This window comes from Salvelinus fontinalis, chromosome 8 (genome assembly GCF_029448725.1).
Source record: "Salvelinus fontinalis isolate EN_2023a chromosome 8, ASM2944872v1, whole genome shotgun sequence".
Classification (NCBI taxonomy): Eukaryota; Metazoa; Chordata; class Actinopteri; order Salmoniformes; family Salmonidae; genus Salvelinus; species Salvelinus fontinalis.
Window position 1 is genome coordinate 20,277,723 of NC_074672.1, and position 18,474 is coordinate 20,296,196.

The following is an 18,474-nucleotide window of genomic DNA, read 5'->3' on the forward strand; positions in this document are numbered from 1 at the left end:
GTGCACACCAAACCTATTCAGCCTATTCACAGGTTTTCAAGTCCAACATGACCTGTGTTATCACCCTGCTGTCAGCAGTTATGTGTTTGATGTCGTTATTGCTGTTGGGATCACCATTTACCTCCTACCACACTCTCACCTTACAGCTGCTCAGCCAATACCGGCATGGTCTCAAATTCATTCACTCGCAATCAATTGGCTGCCTGAGTACCAGCTGCTGCCTCACCGTAATATAACTATCTCAATAACCGTCGGGCTGGTGTTGCCGGGCCGACGGGGGTTATCCAGCCCCCAATGTGCTGTATTGTTGTTTTCCAGCCCTGTTTGGTTTTTAGCAGCTGCAGGGGGTATTGATGGAGGGGAGGATGGAGGTCCCAGCTGGCCTGGCAGGGGAGTGGGCTGCAAGGTGTAAATTAGAGGGCAATGTTGTCCCATCTCACCAAGGCTTACTGCTGTACCTACACACACACACACACAGCTTTGTTTTTGTGAATTTTCAGGATTTTTTGCGGAGTAAAATGGATTCCCATTTAAAATCCTATATCCCCTAACCCCTGAACCTAACCTTAAACCTAACCCGTACCTTAACCCTAAACCTAACCCGTAAGCCTAAAATAGCATTTGAACAAATTTGGGGACATGAAAAATGTCCAGACTTGTTCTTGTTTTCCTACCTTGTCCAGACATTCTGGTGACTTGTCAGAACATTGTGGTCCTGATAAGGTAGGAAAACATGTACACACACTCACACACACCTCCCTGAAATATTCATTTCACTCTCAGATGAGTGTGGTGTGTGCGTGTGTGCTTCCCCCCTAAAATATCTACAGTCACAGGTGCTGAATGTGTCCTTCCCTACTTAGAGGGGACATGATGCATTACCTACCGTTTTTAGCAGAGTGTTGGTGAAGGGATGCAGTCACAGCACTTTCTGGTTCCAATGTCTTTACTCTCTTCTCCAGACAGTGAAGGTCAATGGGAAGTGTTGATTGTCTGCTGTGGTTACAGTGATTTACGTGAGGGACTGTCATAAATTGTAGCCGAAGTGGGTCTACGGAAAAGACCGCATTCCCTTGTTCTCTCTCGTTGTATTTCCTGTTCATTTTTATCCTCCCTCAGTGGTTTTTCTTTGTCTCTGATCTAGTCACACAAGAGTGGATCAAATTCACCCATGGCTTAACCACAACCTCAGAGGCAACAGCCTGACCATCAGCAGTTTGGCCTGGGTTTATGATTCCCAGCCTTGGCCTTGTCTATATTGGCACTTTGGTTTGATGGCTGAATGGAGCAGCTGTGTCAGAGTGGATATGCTACATTAAAATGCACCTGCTATGATTATCTTTAATGAACTGTTGCATCGTGGGAGCATATTCAGCATAGGCAGGCAAATTGCAGAACATTCTCCAGTGTGATTTTTAGAGGGCTGTTCTCTCACACCTGATTAATTTATTTCTCTGGGTTTCTGCACAGACTCTGGAGCTTGGGGGAAGGATGTGGTGTTGGGAAGGGGTGACAGGTTTTGGCCTAAGATTAGTCAACTTTTCTCTCCATCCCTCTCTCTCTTGACACCAATACCTGTGTTAAATTCTCTGACTTGAAGCTCTGTCGGTTTCCTCTTCTCTCCCTCCCTGCCTTCCTCACTCCTCCCTTATCCCCTCATTTTATTCCTCCTCTTTCTGGCAATTCTCGGCACTGACAATTTCCTATCTATTTTCCTGGGCTCAGACCACCAGCTTTGCTCCATTCTGTAGGAGGGATTTGTACAAAAGCAGTAACCATTTTGTAACATTTCTTCTTGTCAGCTATTTCAGTAAATGGTGACCTGAAGGGTTCTCAATGTGTGCCTCGAAATCAGAAGTTCCCTGTTGTTACTTTCCAAAGTGCTCCCACCCACATGACTCAGTACATTCTCTCAGATGTGGGTGGATTGGTTTGTAATCAATCAAGCATTTCAAGCTTGAGACCCATATAAACAAATGTAATATATTTGCCCGGAGGTGCGGCTGTATTGGCTCTACAACAAGTACCATTTCATGCATGCTAAGCACCAGTGACTCTACATCCCTCCCTGTGCACTATGGATATCTGATGTGCACAAATCATCAGTGAGGCATCGAGAGGGTGTGTGTTTGTGTGTATTCCAAGATCTTCTTTGGGTCTCTGTCTGGGAAACAATGTGTGTATGTTTGTCTGCTCTTGCCAGCTGTACTGGGCCTGTCATTTTTACCTAATTTGGAAGGAAGTTTATATTCTTCACCAGAAGTAATGAAAACTGTACTTAGCAGGCAGATAACTATATTTAAATGAATCCCTGGACTTCTGGCCCATTAGCAGTAGGTTGTGATAGCTGCACATAAGCCCCTCATACACCCCTCTCATTAATAAACCTTCTCAGCACTGAGCGCCACATGTCGGCCAGTGGGGTACACAAACATCACACACTCCAAAAATGTCAGTCTGAAGATGCCTAATAGAGTGAGGTTTGAGTACGAAGACTGCTTTGCCAGCTGTTCAACAACTCAGATTTTAGGTTCAGCTACTCAAAGTATGTGCTGTCAGAAAATGAAATGACATTTTTGAAGCATTTTTCCCGTCTTCAAATCATACTGACTGCACAAAAATAAATGTAGGATTGAAAAGATTGTCGCCATCTGAAGCTTTTACCCTTGGTTATGGGGTGAGTCAGTGTTGTTGTGATGTGTGGTCTACAGAGCAGCCTTGACAGTTCCTAATTAAACTCAATTTATTCCAGCAGGCAGAGTACTGTGATCTCTCCTTGGCCGCGCCCACCACCAAATCAATACGATAACAGTGATTGTATTGTGTTGTCGGACACAAGCGAAGGAGAAGCCCTTCATAAAATTAATGAGATACGTTTCTCTATTGACCCAGAGGGAACGAGTCGAAGAGGCAAGCATCCCTTCTAAGACTCTCTCTACTCTGTATGCTGACAGTTAAACTGGTAATGCCTGTCGCCAAAAAATGACACTTCCTCTTTGTACATAAATTACTAGTCTAACTCAAAGAGCATCTTACTAGTGGCAGCCGGTACTGTGAGGGAAACAACACTGAGTTGGCGTTCAGTGTCTCGATCTTTTTCGAGGCTCCCGCTCTGTTGGTGAGACTTCACAGCAGCGTGTTCATCAATGCAGTCAAAAGGAATGAATTTCATTGAAGTCTCTGAGGTCAGCAGAGGAGTCGCAGGCATACACAGTAGCGGTAATGATTGCCCAGGGAAGAGACTTAGACTGCTGCTCGGCTTGCAATCAAACATCACAATGATGGCAATGAGCAACATCAGAGGAGTGGCGCAGCCAGCCAGCCAAACAGTCTTCCTCTGTGACTCCGCCAGCCTGTGTGATCCTCACAGTCCAGTCTCCCTCTCTCTCTTCATCTCTTCTGTTTCTTCGTTCTCTCGGCACAAATCAGTCACGTAATGAACACACTGCAGCCTCTGATGACTAGGTAATGGTAATATGGTAATAGCAGGACAGACTAACTGCCATGCCTTATCAACTCAAGGAGAGCGGAGGAATGGCCTAAGGGATTTTTACATTGTTATTGTGTGCATTTAGACATTTTAAAAAGGATTAGCTCAAAGTTGTAAGTTATTTTGTTGACGTCCATTTAACAATCTGCATACATACCCCCACACAAACACAACACATTTGATGCCCCTCCAGTCATTTTATTATTTAGTTGGCATAACATACTGTAGGTGGGCTAGTCCATAGCCAGGCTAACTGTCTCAGTCTCCCAAGCTCATGACCCTGCTTCTGAGAGTTAACACTTAGTCTGGAGCAGTCATGCACCTCAGGTGTAACGCTAGGCAGAACAATCCAAGCAGAGAGAAAGCAGAATTCTAATGAAGTGCCAGGGAGAGCAGAGGGAGCAGAGCTTTATTGAGATGTATGGAACGGAGGACAAACTATGACAGAAAAACAACAGTTTGATCCATTAGGTACATTATATGTTGTAACAGAGGTTACAGGACTGTTTTTGAACAAAGCATTGCATAATTTGGGTAGAATAATGTAGGTTCCTGTACCGCTGGTCCTTCATGTCTCTGTATAGTTAAAAAGTGAGGTCATTTTTAGGAGTTTTATAACTTTTCGAGGACCCTTGCATTGTTGAATTGAGTTCTGTTCACTGGTGGTATAAGATGTGATCTAAGATCACCATTTTAGCCACCATTTTAGATTCCTCTGGCATTCTATCTCATTTCCTCATTCACTGAAGCTTATCAATAGCAAAAAGGACTGTTTATCTTCCCCTTACTCACACTTGGCACTTGTTCTAAAATGTTTTGCATTCCCTGAGATTAATAAATCATTTTTGATAATTTTTTGTCGATCTCATTTGATGTACAGGTTACTGATTTTATAAACACCCACGCTCACTCACATGCTACTTTACTGTGCTTTAAACATACTGTACATTGCACATACTATGCATACCAATGGATGGACACAGGTACACAACAACATACACATGCAGTTAATGGTTCAGTCCCCTATGGTGCAGACAGCTCCCTCTCTGTAATGTATTCTTACTATAACCTGCAAAGAGAAAACATTAGTCAAAGGGCTTTAACGAGATTACCCCGTAGAGTTCCTAGTCATTTGAGTCTGATTGAGACTGTTTATCACAAGTTCTCCTGCAGTTTGAGGCCATGGCTGATGGGATTAGAATAAGCCTTATACAGGGGGAGGTGGAGGTGAATGTTGGATTTTGTCTCATATCAGGCAGTTGGAGAATTTCATCCACTCAATTGCCTTTTATTAGGAATTGGATAATCCCCTTCAAGGTTCCTTTGTCATTGAGGCAAGGGCACTCCTCTAGTCTCCGTGGTAACTGGGGTAGATGTGGGGAGTTGTCAGAGCGGTTTTAGTACAGTATGTGTGTCAGGATCAGAGAAATGCAGTCAGCCAGGGATGAGGGATTGTGTGTTACTGTGTTAGTCCTAGAAATCATCTCTGTATCGACATGGATGGCCGCCTCTGACCCCATCAGTGACTGACAATAACACTGCAAACACACAATGTCCGATTGGTCAGACCAGCATTGAATAGTCCTTACCACGGGTACTTCCTGTTTGGGTTTCTGCCTATAGGAAGGGAGGAGCAGGATGGAGGCGTGATCTGATTTGCCAAAGGAAGGGAGGGCAGGGAAGGGCCTTGTAACCATCCTGGAACGGAGAGTAGCAATGGTAGAGTTTTTGAAGCGCGAGTGGCGCAGGCGATGTGTTAAAACTTCGCTAGTGTTTTCTTCAGATTTCCTTTATTAAAGTCCCCAGCTACAATAAATGCGGAACCAGGATATGCATTTTCCAGTTTGCACAAAGTCCAGTGTAGGTCCTTTAGAGCCGTCTGTAACAATGTATTTGAGAAACAACAAGTGCTCATTGTGCAAATGTATTTGTTTTCAGTAAATATTGGAGACTAAATATAGTTTACATGTTGTCAACAATCAATGCAATCCCATTAGGTGCTTCTACACCTGCATTGCTTGCTGTTTGGGGTTTTAGGCTGGGTTTCTGTACAGCACTTTGAGATATCAGCTGATTTAAGAAGGGCTATATAAATACATTTGATTTGATTTGCCCCATAGTTGTGCACCCGTCAGTTTTGTTGCTAAACAACCAACCCATCTATTGAGAACAACATTATGCTATCACTCAGTTGAATAACTCCCCCTTTACATTTTGGATCCTCATATGGCCTCATTTGAAAATAAACTGATATGTATTATTTACCATTGGCTTGGAGCATTTTGCCACTCACTGACTCCCTGGCCCAGCATTAGCAGTATACCAATGTGTGGCAGTATGTGTTCCATAGAGGTCTTTGGTATACTGTACCTGTGTTGCGTAACGTTATTGAATCCTGGTGCTGATGTGAACGGTAGCTGCTCCTCCTTTAGCATTCCAAACACAGCATCAGTGGTGTGCTCCACACTCTAAACACTCCACATCTAGATGGTGTGGGCAGCTCTGCTCTCGCTTCTTTCCACTTCATCATCAGCTGGAGAGAGATGAATGAATTGATCAGGTCTGAGTGTAGTTGTGCTCCGAGCCGTCATTCCACTATGAGTTATTAGATGAATAAAGGAAAGATTTGTCCCTGATAACATTTTGACGGCCTCTCCCTTATGGCTCTTCTCTTACTTTCTCTCCCTCTCTCTTTCATTCTTTCCCTCACTCTTTCTCTCCCTCTCTTTTCTCCTCTCTCTCTCTTTATCTCCCTCTATCTTCTCCCTCCTCTCTCTCCCTCTCTCCCCTTGTTTTCCCCCTCTGCCCATCTCCCATTAACACACACATAATCCTAACAGAGTGGAAAATACCTGAGTCATGATCTTTACACACGCTCAGGTTAATACAGTAGAGCCAAAAGAAAGTGCACCCGCACACAGTTATATACACACACAGTGCCTGCCTCCCTGCCATGGCTGAAACCACAGGGAACAGCAGTCCACTCAGCAGCCTGTTGTCTTAATTACTCATTTCACCCCTGTGTAGATTCCACTGTGCCATAGGCACACACTGATGCCCCCTCCCTCCTATCCATCTCCCAATTTCCCTCCCCTCTCCATCCCTCCATCTTTCCATCCCCCTGACTGCTCTCATGGTGGGATTAACACAGGGCTCATACACAACACTGCAGAGGATCCTAAGTGTGTGTCACCTCCCAAGTTGATGCTCGTACAGTAGCAGATTTTGAGCAACTTAATGCACAGTGCGTACAGTACCTCACCTAGCTAATTGGTCATTTGAGTAATGGCAAATGATTCCTCTTCAGACCAATGGATGGACCCATCGAGTGACCCCGATCAATGGCGCTCGGTGGAGGGAGGCTCTTTTCAGTCAGCTTCACCCTACTGTCCTTCCATTCCCTGATTGATCCATTGATTAGTGATCCGTTGCTCCTGCCTGGCTGTTCCAGCCTTGGAGATGGTATTGTGTGGGACTGTAGATGGTATTGACCCCCTCTCACCCCTTTCTAATGCCTGTCTCCCTCCCTCCCCCATACACTTAAATTACATGTCATTTAATGTATTGACGTTTATTACTGTACAGTATGTGAACTCTATGGGAGAGGAGGGTCAAAGTTCTTGACACCCCAGAGGAATTGACCCCTTTCCGCAATGACACCATCTGGGCAGGTAGATCAATAACCACCCATATGTTTGGTCTTTGTCTTAGTCCCGTTTTATTGTGTTAGATTTAACCTAAAAGCCCTCCAACACTAAAATGATGCATTAGATTTCCATTGATTATATGGAGAAAACCACTACCTCTGTTGAATTAATCATTGTGTTATCAAATTCCTTGTCTGCAGCTAAGCCTGGCGTTATGGCGACATTGAGACCATGTCGGTAGGATCATTGTGATGTATGTCATTCTAACCTGAACTTCCTCTCTCTCTGTTACAGGGTAGTAATGTGATGGAGGAGCAGGACCTGAGGGAGATAGGCATCACAGACCCAGGACATCGAAGGAAGATCCTGCATGCAGCTCGATCCCTACCTAAGGTTCCCCCATGGCCCCTTTGCAGCATTATAGCTGTACTAGTTAATGTGACTGGCCCTGACTGTGTGAAGTGATCATTGTGTGACTGTGAGTCTCCCCCTGCAGGTGAAGGCCCTCGGCTGCGACGGCAGCAGCTCTCTGTCCTCCTGGCTGGACCTCCTGGGCCTGCAGGAGTACCAACACAGCTTCCTGTCCAGCGGATACCGTAGCCTCGACTCTGTCAAGAACCTGTGGGAACTGGAGATTGTCAAAGTGAGTGTGTCTCTCTGAAATGTAGTTTGAGCGAGAACATTTCGAAGTAGCTATTTAATTCAATAGTTTATATGTGTCAAATGGCAACATGCTCTATGGTTGTGTTTACTTGTGTCTCTCCAGGTGCTGAAGATCTCCCTGCTGGGACACAGGAAACGGATCATCGCTTCGCTGGCCGAGCAGCCTTATGAGGAACCTCCTGTCAAGCCCCCCCGCCTGTCCCAGATCAGGTGTCAGGACCTGGTATCCCAGACCTCCTCTCCCATCAGTCACATGGACTCCTATACGGGCCGCTCCATGGACCCCATCCTGCCCCTGGGGGAGCCTGGGGGGAGGAAGGGGCCCGACCCCGAATACGATGTGGCCCCCCACCGTTCCCGCAGTGAACGACACCGATCACATGAGAGGTATGAGGAGCGGCATCGTGAGCCTCGTCTGACCCTGCGACCCCCCAGCCTGGCAGCACCCTATACCCCTGTACAGAACTGGCACCACCAGCCTGAGAAGCTCATCTTTGAATCCTGTGGATATGAAGCCAATGTAAGGGCTCTCTTCCTGTTGTAACTCACTAAGGGCTTTCTTTAATACAGATGGTGTCCCACTCTCTGTACTACTATATTAATGTTCTGCTCTCCCCTCTCCTCTCTCCAGTACCTGGGATCTATGCTCATCAAGGAGCTACGGGGGACCGAGTCCACCCAGGATGCCTGTGCCAAAATGAGGGTATGTCTAGCCTCTGTTTCTCCAGAGAGACTGTATCTAACATTTCAGCTTATATCTGTTGATTTTTCTCCCCTTTGTTGCAACTTGTATTTTCTTAAATTTGATTAATTGTACCAGCTGTTGCTCTTCATTGGGACCTGCGCTTTCCTGATTACAGGAACCCAAGCTAATGTTCTCCTTTTCATGCTATACATCTCTGTTGCTCAGAGGTCAACAGAGCAGATGAAGAAGGTCCCCACCATCGTCCTCTCCATCACCTATAAAGGGGTGAAGTTCATTGATGCTGCCAATAAGGTTGGTTGGCGGGGTGCCCCCTTTTCACCTTAGGGCTGATCCATACAGTGATATCTGACAACTAGACAGATTAGTCTCTCTCATACACACACCCCAGCCATGGAGGCTAGACACCAGAGTAAGCAGCCCAGTATCACACCACACCTGTCACATTGATCCAGCCCAACCCTCTCCCTCCTACTAAATTTCACCCCTGTCTATTAAGTGAGTCATATACATGACAGATAGTCCTTTAATAGGGCAGTAGGTCGAGGGGTCACAGGGTTTAACTTTTTAGGTGTCATATTAACAATTTTTTCCCACGATGGAGATGTGAAAGTGGTTGGTGTTATTGCCGCTGTGACTCCACATTAATATTGGTTCCTCCTCCAAATACAGAACATCATTGCAGAACATGAAATCCGGAACATCTCGTGCGCGGCCCAGGACCCAGAGGATCTGTGCACGTTTGCCTACATCACCAAGGACCTGCAGACCAACCACCACTACTGCCATGTGTTCAGCACAGTGGACGTGGTGAGAATACCTGCTTACACATCAGCCCACTCATCTACTCTAGCCTGCCGTGGCTTCATTGTATACTATGCTATTGGATTAGTTGCAGAATACATCTAACTTCAGGCTGCTCATAAGAGCTCTACTTCCGAAATATTGCCCTGCACTGTGACAATTCCATGCAGAGACACTGTTCCCCTGTCCTGTCCACAGAGCATAGTTTCTCTCTGATATCCTCTCCTTTGTCCTCATATGGGATACTTCCCAGCCACCGTCTTCAATCCTCAGAGGAGATGTGACTGACTGGCAGCAGCACTTGCATCACTGGTATCTTTACTTTCTCGACCCGCTCACGTCACTGTGAGGTTTCTCACTTTGGCTACACTGATGGCATTCATTCTTCACCACACCATTCCTCCTGATAACTTATTATCTGACTAAACTCTAAGGCTTCTCAAATATAATACCGCAGGGGTCATCGAAGCCACTGACTGACTACTGGAGTCTGGTCACATAGAAATACAATTCATAGAATGACCATCCCCATTCAAGTCAATGGGTGTTTGTTTATGGCTGGTTCCACCTTTCTGATATGTCTGCTGATGACTATCTGGGGTGGGGGAGTATAAGAACCCTGAGATGTGATCAGAGCTTTTAAACAGTAATGACCAGGCTGCTACTGGACACAGGCTCATTTTTCACCAGCCCACACAGTAGTACAGATCCCAGATCAGATCAGAGGATATAAACAGAAATACATTTCCTCAGAGACACACAGGAATAAGCGGTGTTTCTGTTTTTCTTAGGGTGGAATTGTTTTGTCACTTAACTTTACAAGATTGGGTTTGGTGTTTAATTATGTCTCACTTGAGTGCGTTGAGCTGCCCAGTGGTGCTGTATGTGTCAGAGGAAGCCATTCAAATCTTTCTCTTTGGAAACAAATCAAGGACCTTTGGGGTGTACAAATAAACACACACACACACAGACCCCCCCCCCCCCCACCCCCAATGTTTTGGTCTCCGTCTCTGGTCCTGAGTGTGTTCACCTTCACCTGGTCCTAGCCACTAATTAGAATCTGTGTTTTAATGTGATGCAGCTCCAGACCCAGTTGGTTTGCAGTAGCAGGTGTTTGCAGCCAGGGGACAGAGAGGGAACAGCTTGCTGTCTCGCTCCCCTTCCTCTCTACCTGACAGCTCTGCCTGCCATTGAGTTGGGTCTGTTTACAAAGTGGTGCAGGCAAATAAACATAACAAATTAAGTCATATATTCCATTGTCTGACGAAGAGCATCTCTCCTGGAAGTTACTCTTCACTTTTCCACTTCAATCTGAGTGATGCAGCAGCATTCATATTCAGGAGCTCTGTCTGTCTGTCTGTCTCTGTCTGTCTGTCTCTGTCTGTCTGTCTCTGTCTGTCTGTCTCTGTCTGTCTGTCTCTGTCTCTGTCTGTCTCTGTCTGTCTCTGTCTGTCTGTCTCTGTCTGTCTCTGTCTGTCTGTCTGTCTGTCTGTCTGTCTGTCTGTCTGTCTGTCTGTATGAGAGACGGGAGGAGGGAGTAGAATACTGAGTAGGATTCTGTCTCCTCCCCCTCTGGTAGAACCTGACCTATGAAATCATCCTGACGCTGGGACAGGCATTTGAGGTGGCCTATCAGTTAGCTCTCCAGGCCCAGAGGACCAAACAGCACCAGGGCATCCCAGCAGGACCCGGGGCAGAGGTCATCGAGACCAAATCCAGCCGGCCCGTTCCCAAACCACGGGGTGGCGTAAGGAAATCAGGGGTGAGTTTGTCACATGCGCACACAGACAATTCTCTTCTGATTTGGACAGGAAACAAACAAGTAATTTATCAAAATGATCCTGCAGCTCCTCACATCATTGTGAATACATTGAAAATCTGCCAGTAGCATTAAAACATTAAGGAATGGATTGCCACTGAACACATGCGGCTGGTGGTACCTTAATTGGGGAGGACGGGCTCATTGTAATTGCTGGAACGGAATAAATTGAATGGTATCAAACACATGGTTTCCATTCATTTGATACAGGTAACTGCCAAAATAAAGGGAACACCAACATAAAGTGTCTTAATAGGGCGTTGAGCACCACAAGCCAGAACAGCTTCAGTGTACCTCAACATAGATTCTACAAGGTTCTTGGAGGGATTGATTACACACAATTTCTTCCTTGAGAAATTCCATAATTTGGTGTATTGTCTCTGGCGCCGCTCCAGAATCTCCCATAAGTGTTCAATTGGGTTGATCTGGTGACTGAGACACACACCACACTTTAAACCCCCTATGCTCCTTTGAGACCCCTCTTTCAAAGTCACTGAGATCTCTTCTTCTAGCCATGGTAGCCAAAATAATGGGCAACTGGGCATTTTTATATATGACCCTAAGCATGATGGGATGTTTTAATTGCTTAATTAACTCAGGAACCACACCTGTGTGGAAGCACCTGCTTTCATTATACTTTGTATCTATAATTTACTCAAGTGTTTCTTTATTTTGGCAGTTACCTGTACCATTCAATTCACTCCATCCCAGCCACTATTATGAGCTGTCCTGCTCTCACCAGCCTCCTGTGCCACTGAATGATAATGTGCTGATCACAGGGCTGCTTGGACTATTTATTATATATAACAAACAGAAGGTGTCTTCATACACAATCCTTTCCCTTAGGAAAATGGTGTTATTTTGACATAGCATGAAAACAACACAATTACGAACACCCCTAAAAACAAGCTACCACACCGTCGTCATAGCTGTGCTTTGGGATTAATAGCTATATACTGACGCTATTAGCAGAGGGGTTTCTTTATGTAATGTCTTTCTCTGCAGGAGGTATCAAATGACAGGTACCAGTCCCATCCCTCCCATCGGTACACACACCTGAATCAACACATCTCATGTCCCCCAGTTACTGGACTAAGCAGGGTGTTGTGAGAATCTGTTCCTTCTTCCTGTTCTGTTTCAGTCCTCCCCATTCTGTTGTTCCACCGTCCCTGGACTTCCCTTATTTCTTCACTCTCTTGTCCTTTCACTTCCCCTGTGTTAATGTCTGTCTCTCGCTCTCTTCCTGTCTGTCCTGTCTGTCTCTCCCAGGACTCTCCTCCCCTGCTGGACAGTCGCTCCTGCTGTTACTGTCTCACCTGCACCACCCACCGTCCCTCCTTCCTCCCACTGCACCACTCTGCCAGCCCTGTTGCCCAGGTGCTGCTCTCTCCTCATCCTCCTTTCTCCCCTTCCTCATCCTTTGATCATCCACCCTTTCTACATAATTGTATGTGTTACTGCCTTGGCTTGATCGATCCCCCTATTACCAATTCTTTACCAAAAACTCACATTTCTCTCCTCCCCTTCAATCCATCCACATTACTCCTTGGTCTCTCCTCTTCACGCCTCATTTCTTCTCTGTTTTGTCTCAATGGGGTTCTCAACCTGGAGTCACATTACTTTTTTCTTTCAAAAGATGGCGTCATGTTGAGACACCATCAACTCTCTGTTGGTTACTGTGTTGTTCTTTACTAGACCCCTTGATAGTTGTAAAGCCCTTGGGAGCCCCCTAGTGGCATGAACATTCCAGGTTGGGAATCACACTTGATTTGCTGATGTGATGTAGTATATCTTGGTCCTCACTGGTTCCTCTGTTAAGGTTTTCTTACTCACACTTAGTACATTTTACTGTGCTTCAATGAGTCATCAGTTCCTGTCATGATCTCTCTGTTTGCACAACATGTTCAGGCACAATACACTGTCGTAGCGGTATTGTTAGAGAGGAGTAAAGATGGATTTTGTTTGGGCGCCAGGCAGGCTCCGTGCAGGATTTCACCACACCGTGATCTTAGAATGACTAACATGTAATTCAGCACATTAATTGCATTTATTTGTCTGTTGATTCTCACCCTAAGAAGTGTCAAATCCTGTATCTGAGCCCCCTCTGTGTCCCCTACCCCACCAGGTGGACCCGTTGGAGCTGGAAGTGGACTCCCAGTCCCAGGGCAGCACCACGTGGCTGGTGGACCCTGTCCCCAAAGACTCCAAGAGGACCATCAGCACTAAGTACGAGACCACCATATTCTGAGTGGACCTGACACCTCTCCTGCCCTCTGCCCTTTGACCCTGGGCTTGACCTTCTGACTTACTGTACCTTTCCTCCTCCTTCTGTGTGCCTTTCACTGTGACTCTGCGTCCTGCCTCTTTCTCTGGGCCAGAACCCTCCTGCCCTCCCCTGTCTCCACCTCTCCTCTGCCTCCACCTCCTCTCCTCTGTCTCCTCCTCTCCTCTGTCTCCACCTCTCCTCTGCCTCCACCTCCTCTCCTCTGTCTCCACCTCTCCTCTGCCTCCACCTCCTCTCCTCTGTCTGCTGAAAGACTCAATGTCTCTCCTCCCCCTGTCTGTTATTCAGTCTACCATTATGATACCTGCCTCTTCTGTCCTTGCCTTGCCACTGCCTCTCGCCCTGACCACAAATCTCTTTGTGGGGACTAACTGGACAACCTCCTGGACTACACCCTGATCCCTACTCCTTTTCGCTGTGTTAAACTGCTGACTCCTCTGGGCCCTGAATCATTGCTCTGTGATCATCGTACAGTATGTTCCTAGGCATTTGGTTCCCCTTGCCTCTGTGAAGCATGATACTCTACCTTGTCCTTCCACTTCCCTCACATTGACACTGTTAGTTCTGCTTAAACTGTTCTAATGTATGGTGCTGTTATTCAGTACCCTAGCTATGATGTGTGTAGGACAGCTAATGTAATCCACAAATCCAGTCACTGATTCAGTCTGTTCAGTGGCTGCTATCTCCATTCTACCTACCTACCTCCCCACTCCTCACCATTCCTCTTTCCCTCGCCCCAAATTCTCTTAGGACAATCCTTAATTTTTCTATCCATCTATCCCTCCTTTCTTTTTCCTTTCTCCTCTGGTTGCGTTTACTGCTCTACCAGGCGACGGCCACTGTGAGGCGCTCTTGAAGAACTTTCCCCTTCCTTGTTTTCTCTCTGTGAGAGACTCCCTGTTCCAATGTTGTAGTTCTACGCTCATTAGTAGGAACATTGCCTGTTTCTCTGCAAGCGGATGGAAGACAACTCTGGACTAAACCCTAATTCCCCCCCCCCCCCCTAGGATTGGTCCATTTGGGTAAACAGAGGGAAGGGCATGTTGATGCGTATCCTGTCTGATTTATTTTTGCTCTTTGTGTCGGTTTCCCATATTTAATCTGAGTCTGGGAAACTAGCACTCTGTGTTATGCTACCAAAGTAGGCTAGGGTCCAGCACTGTGATAGGAGATCTCTACTGATAACTAATGGAGTTAACATTGATGGGGGATAGATAGGACACAGAGGTTCAAACAGATATAGATGTCCTCACTGTTATAGACAGCAGTGTGGGAAATCAATCTGAGCATGTCTTGCTCTTTGACTGAGAATTTAATATCTAGTGCAATCCTTATTTGGAGTGTCATGAAAACTTTGTGAATGCTTGGATGCTGGGGAAATATGTGCATCAAAGATGATATGACGAGAACTTAAATTGACTGTTTATTCAATAGAGTATGAGCCAAAATGCATGAATTCTGCTCTAGCCACCAGTAATAGACTTGGGTGACGGTTTCAGTCTAATTACCCAGCCTTGCCGGTAGATCCGTCAATATAGGGCTGATCGGTTATATTAACCTTCATGAGGAGGAGAGCTCATCAAATCTCACTGGAGAGGAGTGGTTAGGTGAAATGCGTCAAAAGAATAAACTGCTGCACCATCCATCTTTCCTAATCCAAGCATGTCTTAATGGACTGAAAGATGAAGGCATAACCTTGTCAAGGCACATATTCTGTTTAGTTGGCATCTAGTCTATCCACTGTGGTTAAACAGAGGCTGATGTATACAGATTAAAAGTACAGCATTACATAATGTTGCTATACTTTAGGTATAGTGCATTCAGTGTTCTCATTTGAAATTATATCACTCTTTGCATCGATCAACATTTCTAACTCATCGCCATATTCCAAATAGTGCCACGATGCAATCAACCCAATGTCTGTTGAAAGTAAACAGTGAAATAGGGGACTTTCCTTTTTACCCTTTTTAAATTTCCTTCTTTTTTTTCACTACTCATACAGTTTCTCCTTTATGTTCATCATGTTGTCATTAATGACTGTCTGTGTTTGTTTTACTATTCACCCTGCCTCAGTCGATATTCAGTGCTAACATGGAAGCGGAATTTAATCATTATCTAGAAAAATCTGTCATTTTGATATCTACGCCATTTTGTTTTCAGTTGGCTCAGTTATGTTTTTACATTATTTTAACCCCAGTGCTGTGTTGGTGTGTGTCTCCCTTCCATGTAGCTGACTACCATGACCGGACACCCAGCCAGAGTGAGAGGTCAGGGGTGACCCATACCCATGGGGTTGTGTTGTGGGGCAGGAGGCATTTTTGGAACCAGGAGAAAGGCCACTTTCCATGCACCCTTCCTACCAGTACCACTGGAGACATGCTTGCATACACCAGGAAGGCCCTACCTCCTGTCTGACACCCCTGGCCCTCTCCTCATGCTCCACTCCTTCTCACCTCCACTGAGGTGTTCAGCTCCAGGGGTCAGCGCTGTAGCTCTGTATCACACAGACAGGAAGTCAGCCCCCAAGCAGTAGGCCCAAACAACCAATATCCTCACTGCATCCACTTACTTACACTGGAAAATGGACTCAATATGTCAAAGCTTGGTCAGTTATCCAGAGACTGAAAGGTGGGTGTTTGTTTGGTAGGCATCTCTTTCAATGTGAAGCACTCGACTTTAACATCCCTCCTTTTCTGTTTGTTTTTTACAAATGGAAACATGTTTATCCTTGACAGGCCAGTGAATGCTGTTCAGACAGTGTATTTTATCTATGGGGGTTTGAGAGTGTCATGTTCCCAGTGGTTGTTCTTCCCTGACATTTTGTGACTTGTGTATCCATTCCATGAGAGTTGAAGATGGATGCTTCTCTAGATCGATCCCTCAGAGGGGCCTTTCCCATACACTTATATGTGTCTTCGCTGAGGGCTACGCTAAGCTAATGTTTACTCTGACATGGAATTTTATTAAGGTACAGACAGTGGTAATCAACATAAAAATATTTTTTTGAGAAAAGAAGTAGAGATCTACCTGGATATCTCACTGGGAAATGGGAGACCGATTTAGATAAAGGAACGCATTAAAGTTGTCCTCGGTATGCTATACTCACTAGGGTACGATTGGGTAGAATAATTACAATGCGAGATGCAGCAGTACACTCACAGGCGTTCACATGTCCATCCATTCAAGCACCGGGTCAGTTACATCAAAGCATCGCTTTATCTTCATTTTCTCATTCATAACATACAGAACTGTGATAGTTAACGTAATAGTGTACAGGAGGAATAATCTGACATGGATGAAGTTTGGAGGGCTGTTCAACTGACACTACAGCAACTTTTAAAAACAGGGGAAGTGTCTTTTTGTATGTTTAAACTGTTCAGTTACTGGAAACTATAGGACCTGTTAAGAGGTACTGTGATCGCCTTTTATTCCCCCTGATTTGATTTGATTTATTTTAAACTAGTCAATGCAGAAAACCAGTCCTGTAAGATTTTAGGTACAATGTGGTACAATGTTTTCTCCCCATATGGTATCTCTCCTGGTACGTTGACTGTTTTGGGTACTCTGTGGTCAGCTGGAGTGTTGAGCCTCTGTGGGTACATAGACTAGCTATATGGTACTCACTCTATATGATACAGCTGTCTTTAGCTGGTTGATGTGAGTGCCTGCAGCCATCAACCTGGTCCTGTCTCCGCGTTTGCACATAAGGATCATGGGTAGTACAATGGGACTATTCTGAGGATATTAATGAAGACTATGATGATGATAACAATGATATTGGATTGTAAATTAATCTCTAGCAGTCGGTATTTTGATACTTGAATGATTTTGTTTTTATAGATATCTATGTATATGTATGTACCTATGTAATTGTTTTGCCACATTTGTAAAAAGGACTGTCTTATTAAGTTCAACATATCTTGATACTGTTAGGTTCTAATTTTGAGTAAATAACTCACGGACACTAGAGAAGCTTAACCAAGTTTAATTCTTCCCAAAGGGTTGTTACAGCTGTAATTCAGACACCGACATGGCTTCCCCAGTGGTAGTATTCATACCCCACTTTGGGTGGAGTCTCCTTATCTCTAAACATTGCATCATTCTTGCTAAGCAGGGAGCTAAGTGATATGAGCCTTCGACAGTTTCTCCCCTTATCAGTACTGCCACATGCAATTGTGTTCCCTGCACTCAGCCCCTCCCAAGCTTCATTATGGCACCCCTCATGTCTCTTTAGTACCTAATGTTCCTATACTTCTGAGTATAACAATGTTCAAAGTTTCACCCCGATTCCAACAATACCCAACGATTGAAAACAGGCTGAGAGAAAGAACTTAGAGAGACATCACTACAGAAACAAAGAAAAAAGATTGTAAATGACCTTGGGCTTCCAGTCCTTTTTTATGATTATTATTTTTCATAATTGTACAACTAATAAATGAAGAAATGATGAACCAGATTCCTCTGGTCTTTTTTCTATGTACTTGACAATCATTCAGCCATGAAGAAATTCATACTGTTCTTAGTACTGTAGACTCTGATTAAATGTGTGTAGTCACAACAAGACAGAGAAAAGGTAATGATGATAGTAGGATGAACCATCATGATCACGTCTTAACATGCATGGTTACCTGACAGGCTTGGTGTTGCATCTACTGACACATTCAATTTGATATTCAGACAGTTACCAAAGTGAAATCCCCATTGGACGTCAGTGGTTAATGTTTACTGAAGACCTGGATAGTCAATAACATCTCTAACTACATTTCTATAGAAATGTTTTGTTTTATTGCTTTATACCTTAAATGTGTAAAAGCTGAATTGTCACATGCTTGTTGGGTGTCAAACCTGTAAGAGCTTGTATATGAAGGGGAAATGCAAACCAGTGACTGTGATGAAGGGTGGGTGTTAGTTTTGCATCGCCCGGAGCCATGAGTGGGCAGAACTTGCACATTTTAGACCATCTATTGGTTCTTAAGTGAAATCTCCACCTATCCGGCGCACTGCAATGCAAAACGAGCGTGCCGGTATTTTTCAAGACAAAGCTCAATCAATCAAATGTATTTA

General features: G+C 44.9%; 1 protein-coding gene across 8 annotated transcripts in view; it reads left to right on the forward strand.

Moving 5' to 3' along the window:
• Window positions 1-17,861, forward strand: part of LOC129860833 (ankyrin repeat and SAM domain-containing protein 1A-like) — a 108,272-nt gene extending 90,411 nt beyond the window's left edge. For 5 of the 8 annotated variants that reach the window (XM_055931649.1, XM_055931650.1, XM_055931651.1 and 2 more), the window contains 9 exons: window positions 7,432-7,530; window positions 7,634-7,780; window positions 7,904-8,320; window positions 8,432-8,503; window positions 8,711-8,797; window positions 9,176-9,313; window positions 10,887-11,069; window positions 12,396-12,503; window positions 13,252-17,861. In XM_055931649.1, the coding sequence (XP_055787624.1) occupies window positions 7,432-7,530; window positions 7,634-7,780; window positions 7,904-8,320; window positions 8,432-8,503; window positions 8,711-8,797; window positions 9,176-9,313; window positions 10,887-11,069; window positions 12,396-12,503; window positions 13,252-13,374 (1,374 nt within the window). In that variant the 3' untranslated portion in view covers window positions 13,375-17,861. The remainder of the gene's footprint in view (window positions 1-7,431; window positions 7,531-7,633; window positions 7,781-7,903; window positions 8,321-8,431; window positions 8,504-8,710; window positions 8,798-9,175; window positions 9,314-10,886; window positions 11,070-12,395; window positions 12,504-13,251) is intronic. The other 3 variants (XM_055931656.1, XM_055931657.1, XM_055931653.1) reach the window with 2 other exon arrangements.
• Window positions 17,862-18,474: the final 613 nt, after the last annotated feature.